We start from the raw sequence: 18,447 nt of genomic DNA, 5'->3' as shown, positions 1-18,447 counted from the left end.
GTGCGCTTCAGCCACCGAAGTGGCCGTTCCAGCCCAAAGTAGCCTTCGGTGTGGGGAGGCGGGAAGGAGGGGTGGTGCCGGTGGCTGAAGCGCACAACCCTACTCAGTACTGTTCTCCATAATATTACTAGCAATTCCAAAGTTATGGCATGGTCTGCTTGCTGTGTCAACATACTTGACTCCCATCTGACACACTGCTCCAAGAAAAAAAAAAAGCACTCCGTTCAGAGACTCTCAGTGGCAAAAGATTTCTTAGCATCATGATCCATTTAAGTGCTTAGAAGTGCGTTCACACCCTTCTCTAATATTGAAACATTATAAGACTGGGCAGTGGTATCCCATGTCCTTGTTTCCTAGTGGTTGCCAGCTGTTCAAAGGTTTGGTTTTATGCACACTGTGCTAATTGATTCAAACCAAAGTTACTGTAAGCTACTTCAAAATCTTTCAGTCCTTCTAAAGAAAGCCTTTGAGTTTTTCCTGTCCTCCCTGCCAGGTTTGGAATGTAAGCCACCACGTGGTGACCAGTCACCTCAAGCAAACTGGGCTGCTATTACTGCATTGCTGAGCCATGCCATCAGGTTTCATTATACTGCTGCTGTGAAGATTTATGTCTGTTGCCCCTCCAACACTGGCCTTCAAAAGAGCAACTGAGCCAGTTCTGGATTCCTAGGGCCAGTTACTTGAGAGTCTATGGAGGACTTGAGAGAATCATTCTCAGTTTTTCAGGCACTCACTTCAGAAAATCCAAGCAACTCCAGATGGTATCCTCTAAGGGCATTCTGCTTGCTTTCATTTCTGGCATTCTTTCAGTTCAGTAAATCTCCAATTTTTCTGTAGCATGGCTATGCCACTAGAAAATGCTTCTTAGCCTTCAGCCTTTCAACAGGACTCTAAGGCTTTTGCAAAGTGGCAGTTTTTGCAGTATTCCTTCAGTTTGAGGCTATGGGAGGCCCTTAGGTGACTGCATTACTGGGAATGCGTGCAAAGATTGTCAGGTTGCTGTTACTCTCATGATGTCTACACAGAATTTCTTAAAAGTTACGTCGACACAATGGTTCCAGTTTTGGAAGGTAGTTCTCCATTTCATCTCTGGCTGAGCTTCTTTAGGACGGTATAGTCTCCCAGGGCTTTGCTACATAATGTTTTGACTGCTCCTCTGCATGTTCATTTGTACTGAACATCCCTATTCTTTTGCAGCATGAAAAGAGGGTGGTTTCACCTTTTTGAGGGTGTTTTCAGACTGACATTCTTTAGAAAATATACTTCTGAAATTTTGAAGTGGAGCTCTTAGTGCTGCTTTCTCCTTTCCTGTTTCTAAATTACCACACAAAATACCCTGAGTATTGCTTTGGGAAGTTGTAAGCCTCTTGTGGCGCAGAGTGGTAATGCAGCAGACATGTAGTCTGAAAGCTCTGCTCATGAGGCTGGGAGTTCAATCCCAGCAGCCGGCTCAAGGTTGACTCAGCCTTCCATCCTTCCGAGGTCGGTAAAATGAGTACCCAGCTTGCTGGGGGGTAAACGGTAATGACTGGGGAAGGCACTGGCAAACCACCCAGTATTGAGTCTGCCATGAAAACGCTGGAGGGCGTCACCCCAAGGGTCAGACATGACTCAGTGCTTGCACAGGGGATCCCTTTACCTTTATCTCATTGCTTTGGGAATTTCTATGCCACCTCTCCAGAAACCCTGCTTAGGACACTAGCCAATCTGCTTTCCCGCTATGATCGTGAAATCCTCCCCAACATTTTGCCGCTGGGGTATATACATTGGACAGTATGGCTTTTATATGGTTCTAGGTAGTCCGGGTGGTATTCCTGAAAGCCTTTTTCTATCTAGTTAATGTTTTTGTTGTTATTGTCATGTACCCATTCTCCATTTGCATTGAGAGAAGGTGATGCTTAAGCAGTCCTTGACTTGGATCTTAGCTAGGTTGTTACCTTTCTCAATGGGATAAATTTCTCACTTAGATGTATGTTGAGTTCTAGGAATTTTTTCATGTATAGGTCGAAGACTGTATCGATCCCAAGGAAGAATTATACGTCTTCTCTGTAAAAATACTTTGAGATCCCATCTTTTGCTGTGAATTGTGGAGTAACAACCTAACATAATTGCCTTGCTAGAATAATGCCAGAATTTGCTGAGTACCCATTTTTTGTGAGAAATAAATTCTATACTGTACTTTCCCAGGCGATCTCCCATGCAGGATCTAACCAGATTGAAAGTTTTGCACCTTCAAATGATAATTTGGTCTGCATGGCAAACGTACAATGTTCACTGGAATCCATTGCTTCCGCAAAAATACATTGTTCTTTGCGAACAGCAACTTTAGTACATGGTCATCTGACCTTTTGCACATTTTGGCTTCATCCAGAGTGCTTTGGCTGACAGTTTCACTTCTCTTCAATTGCTCTGAATTCTATGAACATCACAAATCTTCTGTTGAAAAACTTTTCTAAGAAAACTAATGGATGGATATACTTCAGTGCTGGGAAGTCAAATTCTCAAAAGGTGCAAGCAGAATTCCCCCAAACTAATTAATCTTATAGGCTTCAGCAGCAATGAATTCAAATTCCCCATTATGTGTTTTTATCTTGTTCTGCTGTTCTATTGCTGCTGCCCTGCCATTCATTCTCCTGAAGAACTTGCCCTTGAGTTGCGACCTACTCATGGCAAACCTCATTCACAGTATATTCCATGCAAGAGACCAGCAGAGGCAGTTTGCCATTGCTTTCCTCCGCATAGCAACCCCAGTGTTGCTTGGTGGCCTCTCATCCAAGTACCAGCCATAGCTTGAACTTCTTGGCTGCTGCTTAGTGGCAATCATGAATGTTTAGCTCGTAGACCTATTATTCACAGCGGCAGCCACACTGGTCACATGCTGGATACCCTGATGCAATGGCCCCGCCCATGCAACACAGAGCCGGAAGCGCCGGGAGCACTCTGCAGCTGCGGCAGTGGTGTCACAGGGGATTGGGGGCATGGGGCTCCCACTGCACAATGGTGGGGAGTAGCATGCTGCTCTCCCACCATGGTGGAGGTGGGGGGATGCCTCTGTCAGCACCGTGGAGCCGCAGAGCTGGGAGGGGCGAGAGGCGTCCCTGCAGGGGCACCATAGGTCGGGGGAGGAGATGGGCCCAAAAGCCCAGCTCCTCCGATTATGCACTGGGCTAGCCCTCCCTAGCCCTCCCCTGCCCCCACGGCAGACCCAGGACCGCGGAAGAATCTGCGCTTCCTTAATGCAGGTCTTCTGAGGGCCTGGGTTCGGCCAGGGCTTGGAAGGTGGTGATGTTGAGCATAATCAGGGATTTTCCCCGAAGCCCTGTCACTGCCTTCACGGCATTCCAGCCTGTGCATAATCAGTCATTGTGATTTTTAATTATTTGCAATAGTTATGATGGGCCCAGACTGCAGATGCCAGCATTGTAAAGATTTAGCTAAAATGGCAAGCCTGTACATTACAGAACAGAATCAGCTTCATTATGTGCATTTGGCCATGAATCAAATAATTTCATATTGCATTTAATTATCTAGCACTACCATTTCTTTATGAGCCTCTTGTGGCGCAGAGTGATAAAGCAGCAGACATGCAGTCTGAAAGCTCTGCCCATGAGGCTGGGATTTCAATCCCAGCAGCCGGCTCAAGGTTGACTCAGCCTTCCATCCTTCCGAGGTCGGTAAAATGAGTACCCAGCTTGCTGGGGGGCAAATGGTAATGACTGGGGAAGGCACTGGCAAACTACCCCATATTGAGTCTGCCAAGAAAATGCTAAAGGGCGTCACCCCAAGGGTCAGACATGACCCGGTGCTTGCACAGGGGATACCTTTACCTTTTTACAATTTCTTTAAATTTACTTCATTTATGAATACAGGTAAAAAAAAATGTGGGAAGAACAGTCTACTAATACATAAAACCTGAAATGTTAGATACAGGACATTGCAAACGCATCATAACACAGGAGCTAAATCAAGATGAGGGCACATTTTAGCCAATCATTTTATTATATACAATAAACAACATAATTACGGCATGTACAAGATATTACCTGCCTGACAGGAGGTTACACGCCTTTGTTCTGTTTTAAATGTTTACTCTTTTCATGAGGTTGATTTTGCAATCAAAATCTCATTTTGAAGCTGAACTGTTTCACATCATTTTATTGTTCTGCAGATGAAAGTCTCACGGGAGCTGGAAAGTGAAATCTGTTTCCTTTATTCTTGCAAAGTTGCTCATCATGCACATACAGAAATTGGCATGAATTTGTATAGCAGCACAAAACGACGGTTTTCCTGTGCTGCAAGGGACAGGATATTTTCACCAGTTTTTCTCATGTCATTTGGACATGACGGAAAGCCAATTTCGTAAGTTCTTTATGTGGCCTCCTTTCTTAAAGGTAAAGGTAAAGGTATCCCCTGTGCAAGCACCGAGTCATGTCTGACCCTTGGGGTGACGCCCTCTAGTGTTTTCATGGCAGACTCAATGCGGGGTGGTTTGCCAGTGCCTTCCCCAGTCATTACCGTTTACCCCCCAGCAAGCTGGATACTCATTTTACCAACCTCGGAAGGATGGGAGGCTGAGTCAACCTTGAGCCAGCTGCTGGGATTGAACTCCCAGCCTCATGGGCAGAGCTTCAGACTGCGTGAATGCTGCCTTACCACTCTGCGCCACAAGAGGCTCTTTTCTTAAAAATACCTAAATGTTGGCTGTAACCTGAAGGTTGTACAATCTGGTGAGGACTGCACCTCAAATAAGATGGGCAACAACCTCTCTCCACCCCGCCCCCCACACTGTTGTAGTGCCTCAATAAATATCCTTTCCAGGCACACTGTAATGGGGAATGCTTGCGTTTTTCTTGGGTGTGTTAAGCCAGTTTCCTCAATGGCTGGACAACGTCTGCTTCTGTTAAAGGTTTACAAAATAATCAAACCAAATAAAATTTCAATAAAACAAAACAATCAAAGATGATTGCAATGATTACTAGGTTCACTCTAAAGCAGATACACACAGGATTGCATCCTCCAAGTAAGGACTAGCTCTTTAATGTTCACATTCATAGTAGCAGCATGCACCTCTGTGGATGTGCTCTGTTTCCTGGCAAGGGTTGCCCATTTCTGTTTTTCCTGTTCCATGCAGGGTCAGGGTAGATAAATAGGCACATGAATGAAGGCTACTTCAGCCATGGTCCCAGTCTATCCCAGCATGGGACAGGGCTTGGACTCTTAAATTCGGTCCCCAGAGAACCAGGCTCAAATCCCCACCTTATAAGGGAATTTTTTCTCAGTTGAATGAATGGATTTTATTTGCATAAAGCCATAGGCCATTGCAAAACAATATTAAATACCACAAAAATAAAAGTTAAAAGATTACATACCACAGAATCTATAAAACAATAATACAAAGAGTAAGATTAACCTTCAGCAACACCTCCCAGACAGACCACAGACCACACTGGACCTCAGCTTCTTAGCTGCCTGAGCAAACAAAAGCTGACTTGTGCAAATGCAGTGATGCTCCTTTAGTTTTTGATGATAACGACCAACTTAAAATGGCTGTTTGCATTGACTGAAAACGTAGCAATATAAGGGCTGCTCTAAGGAGTGATTAGTAATGTTTAAACTCTGCTCTCAGCTAGATTCTAGATTAAACTCTGCTCTCAGCTAAAATTAAAGCGTGAGGAGGGCCATCTAAACTCTTTGAAAGATGGCCTGGATATTTAGTTAGTTAGCCAAATGGAACCCCCCCCCCCAAATCCCAAAAGCACATTCAATGTATTTGCTTGTTTTTAAAAGAACGGTGTAGCAAGTTGTTTTCCAGAGAGCTCTTTAAGGTTGCCGAAAGTAGTTTTCTTGGTTTTAATGCTGGGCTGTGGGTGCTGCTTGTTCTACCGAGGGTTTATTATTGTTCTTTTAGGGCAGGGGTAGCCAAACTGCGGCCCTCCAGATGCCCATGGACTACAATTCCCAGGAGCCCCCTGCCAGCGTTTGCTGGCAGGGGGCTCCTGGGAATTGTAGTCCATGGACATCTGGAGGGCCGCAGTTTTACTACCCCTGTTTTAGAGTTTTATCATTACCCCTGTTTTAGGGTTTTGGTTATACTGCTGTCTCTGCTGTACTTTAATGTTCAAGGTTGTTGGGTTTTTTTAGGTAAGCTTCTGTGGGATGGGAAAGATGTAAATATAACAAATTAAAAGATTATCAGAGAAAACATTTTAATTTTACCCCAGTCTTCTTAGAAGCAGTGCAGTTAACTGATGTGTTTCCCACATTCACTGTCTAAGAGGAAAAAAGCAAAACATGCTGAACATTCATCAACTTATCACCTGCAGTAGTGTGGAAGCTCTTCCTTCCTTTTCCCCTTTGTAGTGAAATTAGCGTAGGAAGGCAGAATTTGAACTGCGAATTCCTGTTATTTCAAAATGCCCCACTTGGCAGGGTATTTCCTTATCACTAACAGACCAGAATGCACTCCTGAACTGTCAGTTCTCAGAAATGAGCACTACTTTCCTTTGTTCGGGCCTCCAGAAGATATGAAACAAAAAAGAACGGCTTAGCCTTTATATTCTGGTGGAAGGGCAGGCAGTGGCAATACATTGATCATGACTCTTCCTTTGGTCCTGATTTTTCTTTTGCTTTGGCCAGGCGTTGTTTCACTCATGGGTAAGTCCCTGTTCAGTTGTTGCCAAGAATATGAATGCTAGCATGAAATTACAACTTCAGTTAACTTTCCATGTGCAGGAGAAGAACTTCCAGCTTGCAGTGAGGTTGTTAGTGAGCTGAATTGTGCAATGAATGTCATCAAAACGAAACTGGGATTGCAGTTTCAGTTTAAACAGGGCTCTTCTGCTGCTTGATGTTTCCCAAGGATAACTCTTATGCATGAGCGCCTTTCACCTGCATCAATATGTGCAAATTAGAAAGTATCCGATTGTAAAACCTAAAGTGACAGGTGAAATATTTAGACCCCTATCAAGGATAAGTAATAGAATGGTGTTCTGCGATAGTAGGCATGTCTGTTGTGATTGAATATGTGATTCTGGGCATCGAAGGAATGGATTTTATCCACTGATCTGTATCCCTGGTCTCTAGCTTGTGAGGCTAGGTCCCACGTCCATCACAAACTCTGCATTCCAAGGGACTTCGAAGATTGCATGGCTAACTTTTAGGATTTTCCAAAATCTGCATCAAGATAAAGATTTAATATATGAAATCTTAAAACCTGTGATTTTTCTTCTTCTGCTAAATAATATATGGTTATAAAAGTCACCGGGGACATCAAATGCATGGCTTAGATTTTTAATCATTCTTAAGAGCTATAAGTACTGAAGTCTGGATTTGTAGGTACACAAACCTACAGTTTTATAGCTGACCCTGGATGGCTGCATAGTACAGGTTCCTGGTTTCTCAGCAAGATGCCATCAAGCAGGGACCCCTGTCACCACACCAGGGTATAATGGGCATGCTGCTCCTCCCCCTCCATTGCAGGTTAAGCAGCAGTGATGGTTGCCACCACCAATTGCTCAAGGGAATTCGTGGCAATGACTACTGCTGCCCTCTGAAAGCTACTCCCGGCTCCTCCCCACTCCAGTTCATCCCTGTCTAGGATTTATTAACCAGGAAGAAAATTCCTGCATGTCTAGGACTCTCAAGAGTGAGATCAGGTCAGGGCCAGAGCTCAGGAAACAGGCAAGCATATAAATATTTTATATTTTAAATAAGTAAAATAACTTTTGGCACTGTAGCCGGGCCAGTCTGTCCGTGCAGCATATGTAGAACATGTTATGGGCCCTGCGCTTCCAGGGGTTTCCTATAGTGCCTTCTTCTCCATGGATAAAGGCCGTAGCCTGTCCTTCTCTCTTATCCCTGCCTTGCTTCTTTAAGGATACTTGGAGTAACACTGCTTTCCACTGCCCCCACTCTGGCTGCTCCTGCTACAATTGTATTCTTCTAGGGCCTCACAAATCTTTAAACTGGCTCTGGTGCTATGGGCCCTGCTAATCCTTAAACTGCTCCTGCACTGTAGAAGTAATTATCCTCTCTTGCCTGACATTGTAATAAAATTGGCAGGTTCTGGGTGGGGTCTGGAGATGTCCAAGAATGCATAAGAAGATGGGAGCATTCTTAGCACATCTAGGGTTTATCACATGCATACTGAAAACAATGTGTAGCATGTGTCAGGAAAGAAAAGGGCTGGGGGGGGGGACAATCAGAACAGCTGGTCCTTGAGGTGAGAAGGTATAAAATATGCTGAGAAACGTGGACATTTCAAATAAAACCTTATTGAAATATACACAATCCTTGCAAATACTCAGTGAAGTCTCTATGTAGACAGTTCAGGATTTGGCTCTTAATGGTCCTTATTGTCATGACATAGCAGAATAAGGATATTGTATCTTTCATTCCTGATACAATGTGACCAATGCTTTTCCTTATTACTTAGTAAGCAACTTAAAGAGAATGAATTGGGCTAGCAACAAGTCTCTTTTAATTACTTCTTTTCACAACTGGGAACATGTCTGCTATCAATCACTAACCTTAACAATTTTATTCCCCCCATGTTTTTGTGAACGACAATTGAATCCAAAGACGTGATTTGCTTTTCTAGCAAATAATTACCATACTGCATATTTGGGATGCTGTGATGCTCTTTACTAATATGTTACTAATTTACTTTCTCTTGGTATCTGTACTCTTATGATCCTTGTTTCATTGTCTGAGGAAGTGTGCATACACACGAAAGCTCACGCCTTGAATAAATCTTTGTTGGTCTTAAAGCTACCACTGGACTCAAATTTTGTTGGTAGTGTGACCAGGTATTAGGGACAGTGATTACATCAGCTGGATTGCTAGATGTGTTTTTAAATTCAAATAAACAGAAGTTGGATCCAGACTTAAATTTTCTACCCTCCCCCTATTACTTTCAACTTTTTAAAGTAGTACCTCATATATCTTCAGGACAGATATTCCCTTCCTCCTGTCTTTTCCCCAACTGTCACTTGTCAACTGCTATATACCCAACTGCAAAAATCCTCTTCCCCCCACACCCAATCTTAGCTGAGAAGAAGCTCTGATTTGCCCAGCCAACATCAAGGTCCTTTTTCAGTCATATATATGAACCAATAAAGAGCAAGTCTTCTACTCAGCCTCACCTTTAACCTTTTTTGGTTGAGAAAATATTGAACCTACCTGAATGTCCCGCATTCTGTACTCAACATTCTTTATGGTTTTATTCTATTGTGAACCGCCATGAGTTGGCTGGTCCAGGAGTTGGCAGTACAGACATTTAATAATAAATAAACAAACAAATAAACAATATGTACACCTGTTTGTAGAATGTAAGCTACTAAGTATTTCCTTTGTGATCTGGATCTTGGGTCAGATAATTAAAGCCAGCTCTAGTGCTGTGCCTGGAGGCAGGCAGTTGTGCTAAGGATGATGGCATGCACAGAGGTTTATGTGCGTATCATGTTTAATACTTAGTGTTACTCCTAGAGCAGCATGCCAAACAGCCATGCACACAGAGTTCTGTGGAAGCACAGCTTTAATGTAGCCACTATTACTGGCTGGAACACTTGTGCAAATAGTAGCCACTACCTCAGAGACTCAAGACTAGAGTTGCCAGTTTCCCCCTGGCTACTGGCAGGAGATTGGGTGGTAGGGTTACCAGTCCCAAGGTTGGGAAAGTTCTGGAGGCTTGGGGTTAGAGCCTGGGGATCTCAGAGTCCGCCCTTCAAACTATCAGTTTCTCCAGGGGTACCGGACCGAGCACCAAGCCCTGAGGTACCCCGAGCCCTGAGGTACATCTCCAAGTCTGGCCTTTTTTGCTGAGCCAAAGAGCAGGAAGTTGGACATTGGAGGGTAATTTGAAGTGGCCATAGTCCTGAAAGCAGCCCAAGTCCATGACGATAAAAAGCTTGGAAGGTGATGAGCTAGCCCTTCCCATTGCTAGATGTGATTTATTTAGTGTGTACATTGCAACAAAACCATCTGCTCCCCATGCTCCACGTCTAATATTTGTTTGTGTTGGTTTAGTCTCATCGGCTACAATGCCTGTTTGCCTGAATTATAGTAAAGTTCAGTTCTGTATGTGCAGTGCAGTTGTTTGCCTGAATCATAGACTGTGTGGGCTCCCTTATCTGATATTTTTTAGAAGAGTTGGTTCTTATATGCTGCTTTTCTCTACCCGAAGGAGTCTCAAAGCAGCTTACATTTGCCTTCCCTTTCCTCTTCCCACAACAGACACCCTGTGAGGTGGGTGAGGCTGAGAGAGCCCTGATATTTCTGCTCAGTCAGTGCTGTGGTGAGCCCAAGGTCACCCAGCTGGCTGCATGTGGAGGAGAAGCGGAGAATCAAACCCAGCTTGCCAGATTAGAAGTCCTCACTCCTAACCACTACACCAAGCAATTGATTGATTTGTTTGATTTATTCACCAGTGTTCCTGGGCCAGCTGACTTGCAGCAGTTTACAGCTAGTTCATCCTGTTCCTTTCTCCTTGCTAATACAGGGACAATGTGTGATCACACTTGTTGCTGCTGTGTGTGCCTAAGAGCTGGGACCTGACTGAGTACCCTGTTATTGTCTGGCAAGCAAAAGTAAAGCTGCCCTGATCATTGCCATTGCTTACATATAAACTGGACCATTGAGAAAACCTACTGACTTATCCCTGTTACTAGGGATGCCAATTTCCAGGTGATGCCTGGAGATCTTCCTTTATTGCAAGTGATCTCCAGATGTCCTGAATCAGTTCCCCTGGACTACTTTGGAGTGCATTATACCCTGCTGAGCTCCATCTCTCTAAACCCCTTCCTCTATCCCCCAAATCTATAGGTACTTCCAATCTACAACTGGAAACCCTACCAGTTTCCTTTTGCATCTGTCATAGATCTGCTGCTATTTGGGCTCCCTCATCTTGTCTCTCGACCTCAGTGAAAATTTCCTCCCTTCCCCTCCAAGGGCTGCTGTAGTGTGTGAAGAAAAAAGTCTCACCCCTTGGCATCCTATTTGAACTGGTATTATGAGAAAGACCTCTGATCATGCATTTCAGGCAACAGGTATACAGATGTACCATCATCAGTGTAGAGAAAAATTTCAGCCTGCACTCAATTTGACTACGTGAAACCAGTTTCTGGACTACATTAAATTTTGAAAGAAGAAAAAACAGTCTCATTCAAAAGCATGTTTTCAAGTGTTAGACTTCCTCTTCCTTCGCTGCTTAGCCATGAAGCAAATTAAGGTAGCATGAAGTTGCAGTTTTGTAGATGATGTCTGATCTTTGTCTCACCTGTCAAAGGCCTATAACGACCCAAAGGCTACCTGTAGGCTCTAAAACTGTCTGCTCTGGATTCATGTTTGGATACAATAAGGGAAGATAAGAAAGAAATGGAAGTCTTGACCTTCTTTCCAAGTAGAAATACTTGTTGTTAGGAGTTTTACTGCAGAGCTGAACTCAAAAGAATTCACTGTGCTAAGTGTTGAATTGTCTTTTTACTTCATGACGCGCTGTCTCACAAATATTTAGGAAATTTGCAAGTGCTGCATTAAACTAGTTTACAGAAACCTGGTCTAATTGTTAGCATAACAATATAATAAAAGGCCTTTATCACCATTGTTGATAATTGTACATTTCCTTGTATTGTGAGAGGGCAAACTAACAGGCAGACAGCAAGAATTTGTCTCCATGGCTCATCAGATTTCTGCTACTCACAAATGGGCTGGAAGCCAAGAGGGACTTGAGGAGGAAACCAGAGAATGGATGAGAAAAGTCTAAGTCAGCTTTTTAATTGAAACTTGAAGGACATGCATTTCCAGGTTATTCTTCTTCAGGACACTTATCCACTGGCAAGTCAACGATATAAATAAAGTGCAGGGTGGTTTGTTATAGAATCAAATATTTAGAATACAAGCTAGGGATGCCAGCTCCAGGTGGGACCTGGGGATTCCCAGAATTACAGCTGACCTCCAGACAACAGAGATAATTTCCCCTGGGGAAATTGGAGGGTGCACTCTATGGCATAGTAGCCTACTGAGTTCCCTGTCCTCCTTAGGTTCCATTCCCAAATCTCCAGGAGTTTCCAAATCTGAATAGCCCAGCAGCCACACACAGGCACAGAGCTCTGCACCTGCGTGCGGCTGCTGGCTGGCGTGCCGTCGCTGTCCCTCCTCACCAGGCCGCAGCACTGACCTCCTATGCGTTGCTTCGGGATTCAGTGATCACCAAGGCGGCCGAAACACGTCGAATCGCACAACGTATCAGCAAGCCTACCCCTGCATCCCCTGCCAGTGGACAAGGAAGACCTGGGAACCTTAATAGAAACCCAGTTTATACACTGGAAAACATTGTTTTAGTTGGCCTTGAAGGTTGGGGATGTTATCAGAGTTTTTGTTTCCCTTTTGTATCCACAGATACCAGTACATTTTTAATATTTAATGAAGACCACAGAGTTTGTGTCGATGCACACTCTTCGGACATGGTCACCACTAGCACCTGTGACCATGCAAATGAAGCACAAATGTTCAGGTGGATTTCCAGTAATCAGCTGATGAGCGTCTCTCTGAAGCTATGTGTTGGAGTGACTTCAAAGGCCAACTGGATGCCAATTATCCTGTACCCATGTGATTCAGATAGCGAGTTCCAGAAATGGGAATGCAGAAATGATACGCTTTTTGCCATCAAAGGAGCTGATCTGTATTTCAATTATGGAAACAAAAATGAAAAAAAAATAATGCTGTACAAGGGATCAGGAATCTGGAGTAGATGGAAGGTCTATGGAACAACAGATGATTTGTGCTCTCGGGGCTATGAAGGTAAGTACTTGTTTACTGTTCTTATTAGTTCTATTTTTATATGAGATAGGACAACAAAGTCTCATTCTGGAGTCTGCATTGTCTAGGTGATAAGGGAGATTTCGCTACGTATCAAATACATTTGTGTAGTAAATTTTTCTCAGAATCACCCAAAGGTACTTCCAGCAGAAGTAGCCAACTTTACTGAACAAGGGAGCAATTTTGTAATTTTGAGAAAGAGTAGTGGGGAGAAAGACACAACCAGAAAATGGTTATTATGGGATAGGGCAAATAAAATTACAAAATGGCTGTCATATAGGGATAGGATCAGCTGTTTGCTTTGGATATGCTGTTTAGTTTCAGTTTCAAAAAACTGGCAAAGCTTTATTAGCGAAGCTATTCTCTGCTTAGCTACAAGAATAGGTTTCCAAGCCCAAAAGACATCTGTGTATCTATGGCCGAGGTATGGTTTCCAGCACTGCCTCAGTAAATCTCAGAAGATACTGAAGGCAGTACCTGAGGAAAGTGTAGTTTGAGGAGGATGTGGTGACATTTTTGGGTGACAACGTAGCTGCTTCCACCATCTCTATGGTCTTTACCAAATTCACAAGCATCAGTGCATGGAGGACATTTTTATCTCACTTTTCAATTTCCCAGGGTGGGAAATTGGGGAGTGGTATTTCCTCACCCTGGGTGGTGTGCTTGAGGCTAGGCGAAGGTGCACTGCTATGTGACAAGCCTGCCAGCACTGGTTTAGCAGTCATTCTGCTGCTAAGGAATAACCTGAAGCATTCTTTTGTTCTGTTTGATTCAAGATACTTTGATTTCCCTGCCACATAGACCGTTTATGCACTGGAGGTTTCATGCCAGGCTGCAGGCTGGAGTTTTAGTCATGGCAGGTTGCCCCACCTCTTCCTGCACCCACATGGGGGAGCATTTGGCCTGGTGCACCTCATCCGCCCTCAATTTGTGCTCCTGCATGGGAGCTGGGGGAGTAAAGTTCCCAGTGCATAAACGGTCGTATACATACAAGTCAAGAAGCAAGGGGGTGCCATATTGGCAGGAGCCATGTCTCCCATATGCTCCACATTGGGATTACTGGGATAGAGCATGACTGAACACGACTTAGCTGTAACATCCATTTGTACGAGTGAAAGATCCCATAAATAGCCTCCAGTGTAAACTGAGCAACACATGGAAATGGAGAATGCTTGTAGTTCGGAGTAGAGCCCATGCTTCAATTTTCAGATACTTGATTTGTGGTTTAGGTATCCAATTTTTGAAGAGGGAGGTTTTTTAGTAATAATAATAATTATTATTATATATGGAAGATTCTGTGTTGATTTCAGCTTTTTGTTTAAAAAGTTCCTTTTTTCTACAGATGTAATTACCGTGAAAGGCAATGGCAGAGGGGCACCTTGTGTATTCCCATTCCAATTTCTTGGCAAATTGTATGCTGATTGTACAACTGATGGCCGGTCAGATGGCTTGCTCTGGTGTTCAACCACAAGAGACTTTGGTACAGACCAGCGTTATGGCTATTGTCCACAACAATGTAAGCTTGGGAAGGTGGGGGGGAAAAACAGTTTATGGAATAGATTGTCATGTAAAATTATTATGTCTTGTGTATTATGTCTTCCACTGTTACAAATTAATTACACTTTCCCCTATCGCTTCAGGCAGGGGTAGTCAAACTGCGGCCCTCCAGATGTCCATGGACTACAATTCCCAGGAGCCCCTGCCAGTGAATGCCAGCGAATGCTGGCAGGGGCTCCTGGGAATTGTAGTCCATGGACATCTGGAGGGCCGCAGTTTGACTACCCCTGGCTTCAGGTATATGCATGATAGCTGAATCATAGATAGCTTATGATATGGCAATTACCAATCATATTAATTACTAGTAATTAAGCCTGCTGTAAAAAAAAAATACAGTGGGTGCTAGCCGTTTCCAACCGCCCTGGCAGCACTGCCCAGGCGGCTGGGAAGGGCTGGGACCCCCCGAACTCCCCCCCCCAGGCTGAAGCCGTTCCCAGGCGCTCGGGAGCGCGATCGCTGCCTCTCCTAAATCTGCTAATGCCCCCTGCAGAGCCTTGTGCTCTGCAGGCATGAATTTGCTGGCTGTCCCAGCCCCCCGGGATATTTGCCTGGCCTTGACCATGGCTAGGGCCTTCTTGGCCCTGGCCCCAAACTGGTGGAATGAGCTCCTGGAAGAGCTAAGGGCCCTGACGGAACTTGCTAGGTTCTTCAGGACCTGCAAGATGGAGCTCTTCTGACAGGCCTTTGATTGAGGCCATGTGTACGATCCATCCCTGGATGGACAGGATTATAGGATCAAGAATGCTGACCTGGCTGGAAAAACTATGCTGCCACTTGCCTTTTGGCTTCTGTTTTTAGCTATTGTATGTTTAAGGGTTTTTATGGGTTTTATGCTGTGTTTTATTGGTTTTATGTTGTGAATTGCCCCGAGACGATTTCTCATGAGGGGCGGTGTAGAAATGTGAAATATAAATAAATAAATCCATGGACATAGAAGGTTGGTTGTGGATCAACCTTAACAAATAACACTTCAGTTGTTTAGATAAGGATCACAATAAATTTTCCCTGGCAGAATCAAGGAAGGAAACTGTCACTTGGTTTAAAAACTATTAATACAGCTCCAGTGCTGGGAGACTTAATGAAGGCTCACAGTGCCTTTCTTGGGTCTCACCTGGGAAATAAGCATGTATTATTGACACAGTGCACAGCAAATGCACACAAGCTGATTAAAGTATAGATATACATCTTCAGGAATGAACATATATGAAAGTAAAGATACAGATTCCTAGGCACATCCCCGAGAGAGAGAGCTGTGTTCCGTGGAACTATGCGGAAGAGGAGATTGCCTGAAGAGTGTCAGCCTGAAGACTCAAATGGGTAGCCGTGTTGGTCTGAAGTAGCACAATAGAATCAGAGTCCAGTAACACCTTTAAGACCAACAAACATTTATTCAGGGCGTGAGCTTTCGAGATCTGATGAAGGGTGCTTGCACTCGAAAGCTCACACCCTGAATAAATCTTTTGTTGGTCTTAAAAGTGCTACTGGAGTCTAAAGTTGGACATACTGGGAAAGAATGGTGTTGATCCCACTATTCCTGCAGGATTCTTCCTCTGTTCTTTTTCTGTCATTTTGTATATCTGACTACTTACTTCAACATGTATGTCATTTCAGGGTAGTGGTTTTTGGTCTGCACAATTGATCTTTCATTTTATTTTGGTCTTGTCACAATGAACACTAGAAATGTTTCTTGATTTTCCTTCCAGCTAAGGTTTTTGATCACTTGTGGGATACAGACCCTTTGTCTGGGGTACATTACCAGATAAATTCAGAATCTGCTCTTACTTGGTACCAAGCAAGGAAAAGTTGTCAGCAACAAAGTGCAGAATTGTTGTGTATCACAGAATTGCATGAGCAAATGTATCTGGCAGGTAAGTGAAAACTGTATACAGATTTTCTTGAATGTTGTATAATGAACTTCTTAGAAGCTTTTGAATATACATGGGACATACCACAGAGCTATCAGAACCAACATGAACACAATACATGGTTGTTAGAGTCCCATTGGGGTTTTGTTCCTGGTTCCCTGAGTGGGATCTCTGAACAATTTCCCAGTCCTCAAAGTTGGATGTATACAAGAACGCCAGATAGATGGCCTGTATGATCCCTTCCAATTCTATGATTCTATACATTGCACTTTATCATAATGAAGCATTACATAGCAAAGCATACTAGCATGTTATTAGCATAATCCTCTATGGCCTGTGCCCTTAGTATAGCTTTCTCAGCCTACGTCACCAGGTTGTATCTCTGGTCCAATAAGGGATCTTCCTCTTTCCGAATTACGTTGGTGTCATGTGCCGTGCCAGTCTTGGTGTTAGTATCTTGGGCAGTTAAGCCTACCTACTCCAAATTCCCTCCTCCCATCCAGACTCTCATGATTGGGCTTATTTACTACATTCCTGTGTCTGGCCTTGAAGGGGATAATAATGGTAGTTGTAGAAAGGCTCAAATCATGGGCACCTTTGAGCAGAGCCTCTTAATAGTTATGTTAACCTGGAGGGAAATTAGGATGTTTCCCCTCATGATGTTCAACTCACTTGAGAGAATCTTGTTTTGCGCACAATTTTTCACAGCATTGATGAAACCTAAACTGAAGAAATAATGCCTGGTTTTATTGGCTTTCTATGTGTGCGCTGATGTTTTTAGTTACTTAACCTTGTCTACGATTCTGTAATTGTTGCAGCTCTCTCGAGTCTATTCCTGGAAATGACTACTTGCTGTGCTTTGCATTCTTACGTAGGGTTGACATCAAAGTTGACTACTGCACTCTGGTTTGGTCTTAACAGTTTGGACTCTGATAGTGGGTGGCAATGGAGTGGTGGCCAAGCTTTCAGATACCTAAATTGGGCCGCAGGTAAGTATTACTATAGGCATTTTGTTATAGGTAGTATGCTGCTATCATGCCTTTGGGTAAATGATGATATGTTTCCTTTCGATATACACTTCTTGAAATCTCAGTTGTGCATTGATATTCTTGGCCCTCCATTGCACAAAATTATTTGGGAATTTCATTTCCTCTAAGGTGGGGCGATAGGGTGTTTGACCCACTAATCCAAGCACCTACCTTCTTGCGGCCACATGCTGTGCAGCTGCCTAAGGTACGGGCCACAGTCAGATTTTTTAGATCTAAGCCAGAAATGAGCCTGGAGTTCTGTGCTCAAAATTAAAGACTTGTAAAAGCTATAGTAGTTGGGGGGGGGGTTGCTTCTCCTAGCCTCAAGTTGATTTAAGCCCTGGTAGAGCTGAAAAACAGAACACGGGGATTTCTATTTTTCCTTCATGGTCTGCTGGAAATAGGGAGTTCCCTTTTTGGCAGCATGGAAGGGAGAATTAAGCTCCTGCCCCCCCCCTGCACCCTAGGGTCCCCATCCATGTTGTACTGTTCACCATGGCTAAAACCTCATCTGGAGTTCTAGAATTTAGCACCATTTATAGTTCTACCACTCTAATGGCAGAAAGTGAAGAGGAACTAAAGAGCCTGTTGATGCGGGTGAAGGAGGAGAGTGCAAAAGTTGGCTTGAAACTCAACATCAAGAAAACAAAGATCATGGCAGCCGGCCCTCTCAATTCCTGGCAAATAGATGGGGAAGAAATGGAGATAGTGACAGATTTTATTTTCCTCGGCTCCAAGATCACTGCAGATGGGGACTGCAGCAAAGAAATTAAAAGACGCTTGCTCCTAGGGAGGAAAGCTATGGCAAATCTAGACAGCATCCTAAAAAGCAGAGACATCACCCTACCAACAAAAGTGCGTTTAGTCAAGGCTATGGTATTCCCAGTTGCAATGTATGGCTGCGAAAGTTGGACCATAAGGAAGGCCGAGCGTCAAAGAATTGAGGCTTTTGAACTCTGGTGCTGGAGAAGACTCTTGCGAGTCCCTTGGACTGCAAGGCGAACAAACCGGTCAGTCCTAGAGGAGATCAGCCCTGACTGCTCTTTAGAAGGCCAGATCCTGAAGATGAAACTCAAATACTTTGGCCACCTCATGAGAAGGAAGGACTCCCTGGAGAAGAGCCTAATGCTGGGAGCGATCGAGGGCAAAAGAAGAAGGGGACGACAGAGAATGAGGTGGAT

General features: G+C 43.9%; 1 protein-coding gene across 1 annotated transcript in view; it reads left to right on the top strand.

Annotated features, from left to right (window-relative positions):
• Positions 1 to 6,440: 6,440 nt before the first annotated feature.
• The window catches only part of LOC143820537 (macrophage mannose receptor 1-like), a 50,844-nt gene continuing 38,837 nt past the window's right edge, over positions 6,441 to 18,447 (top strand). The window contains exons 1-5 of the mRNA XM_077303497.1: positions 6,441 to 6,654; positions 12,397 to 12,798; positions 14,159 to 14,332; positions 16,077 to 16,241; positions 17,114 to 17,227. Coding sequence (XP_077159612.1) covers positions 6,594 to 6,654; positions 12,397 to 12,798; positions 14,159 to 14,332; positions 16,077 to 16,241; positions 17,114 to 17,227 — 916 coding nt within the window. The 5' untranslated portion in view covers positions 6,441 to 6,593. The remainder of the gene's footprint in view (positions 6,655 to 12,396; positions 12,799 to 14,158; positions 14,333 to 16,076; positions 16,242 to 17,113; positions 17,228 to 18,447) is intronic.

Source organism: Paroedura picta, chromosome 11 (genome assembly GCF_049243985.1).
Source record: "Paroedura picta isolate Pp20150507F chromosome 11, Ppicta_v3.0, whole genome shotgun sequence".
NCBI classification, from domain to species: Eukaryota; Metazoa; Chordata; class Lepidosauria; order Squamata; family Gekkonidae; genus Paroedura; species Paroedura picta.
The sequence above is the reverse complement of the archived record's forward strand: the minus strand, read 5'-3'. Positions and strand labels throughout refer to the sequence as shown.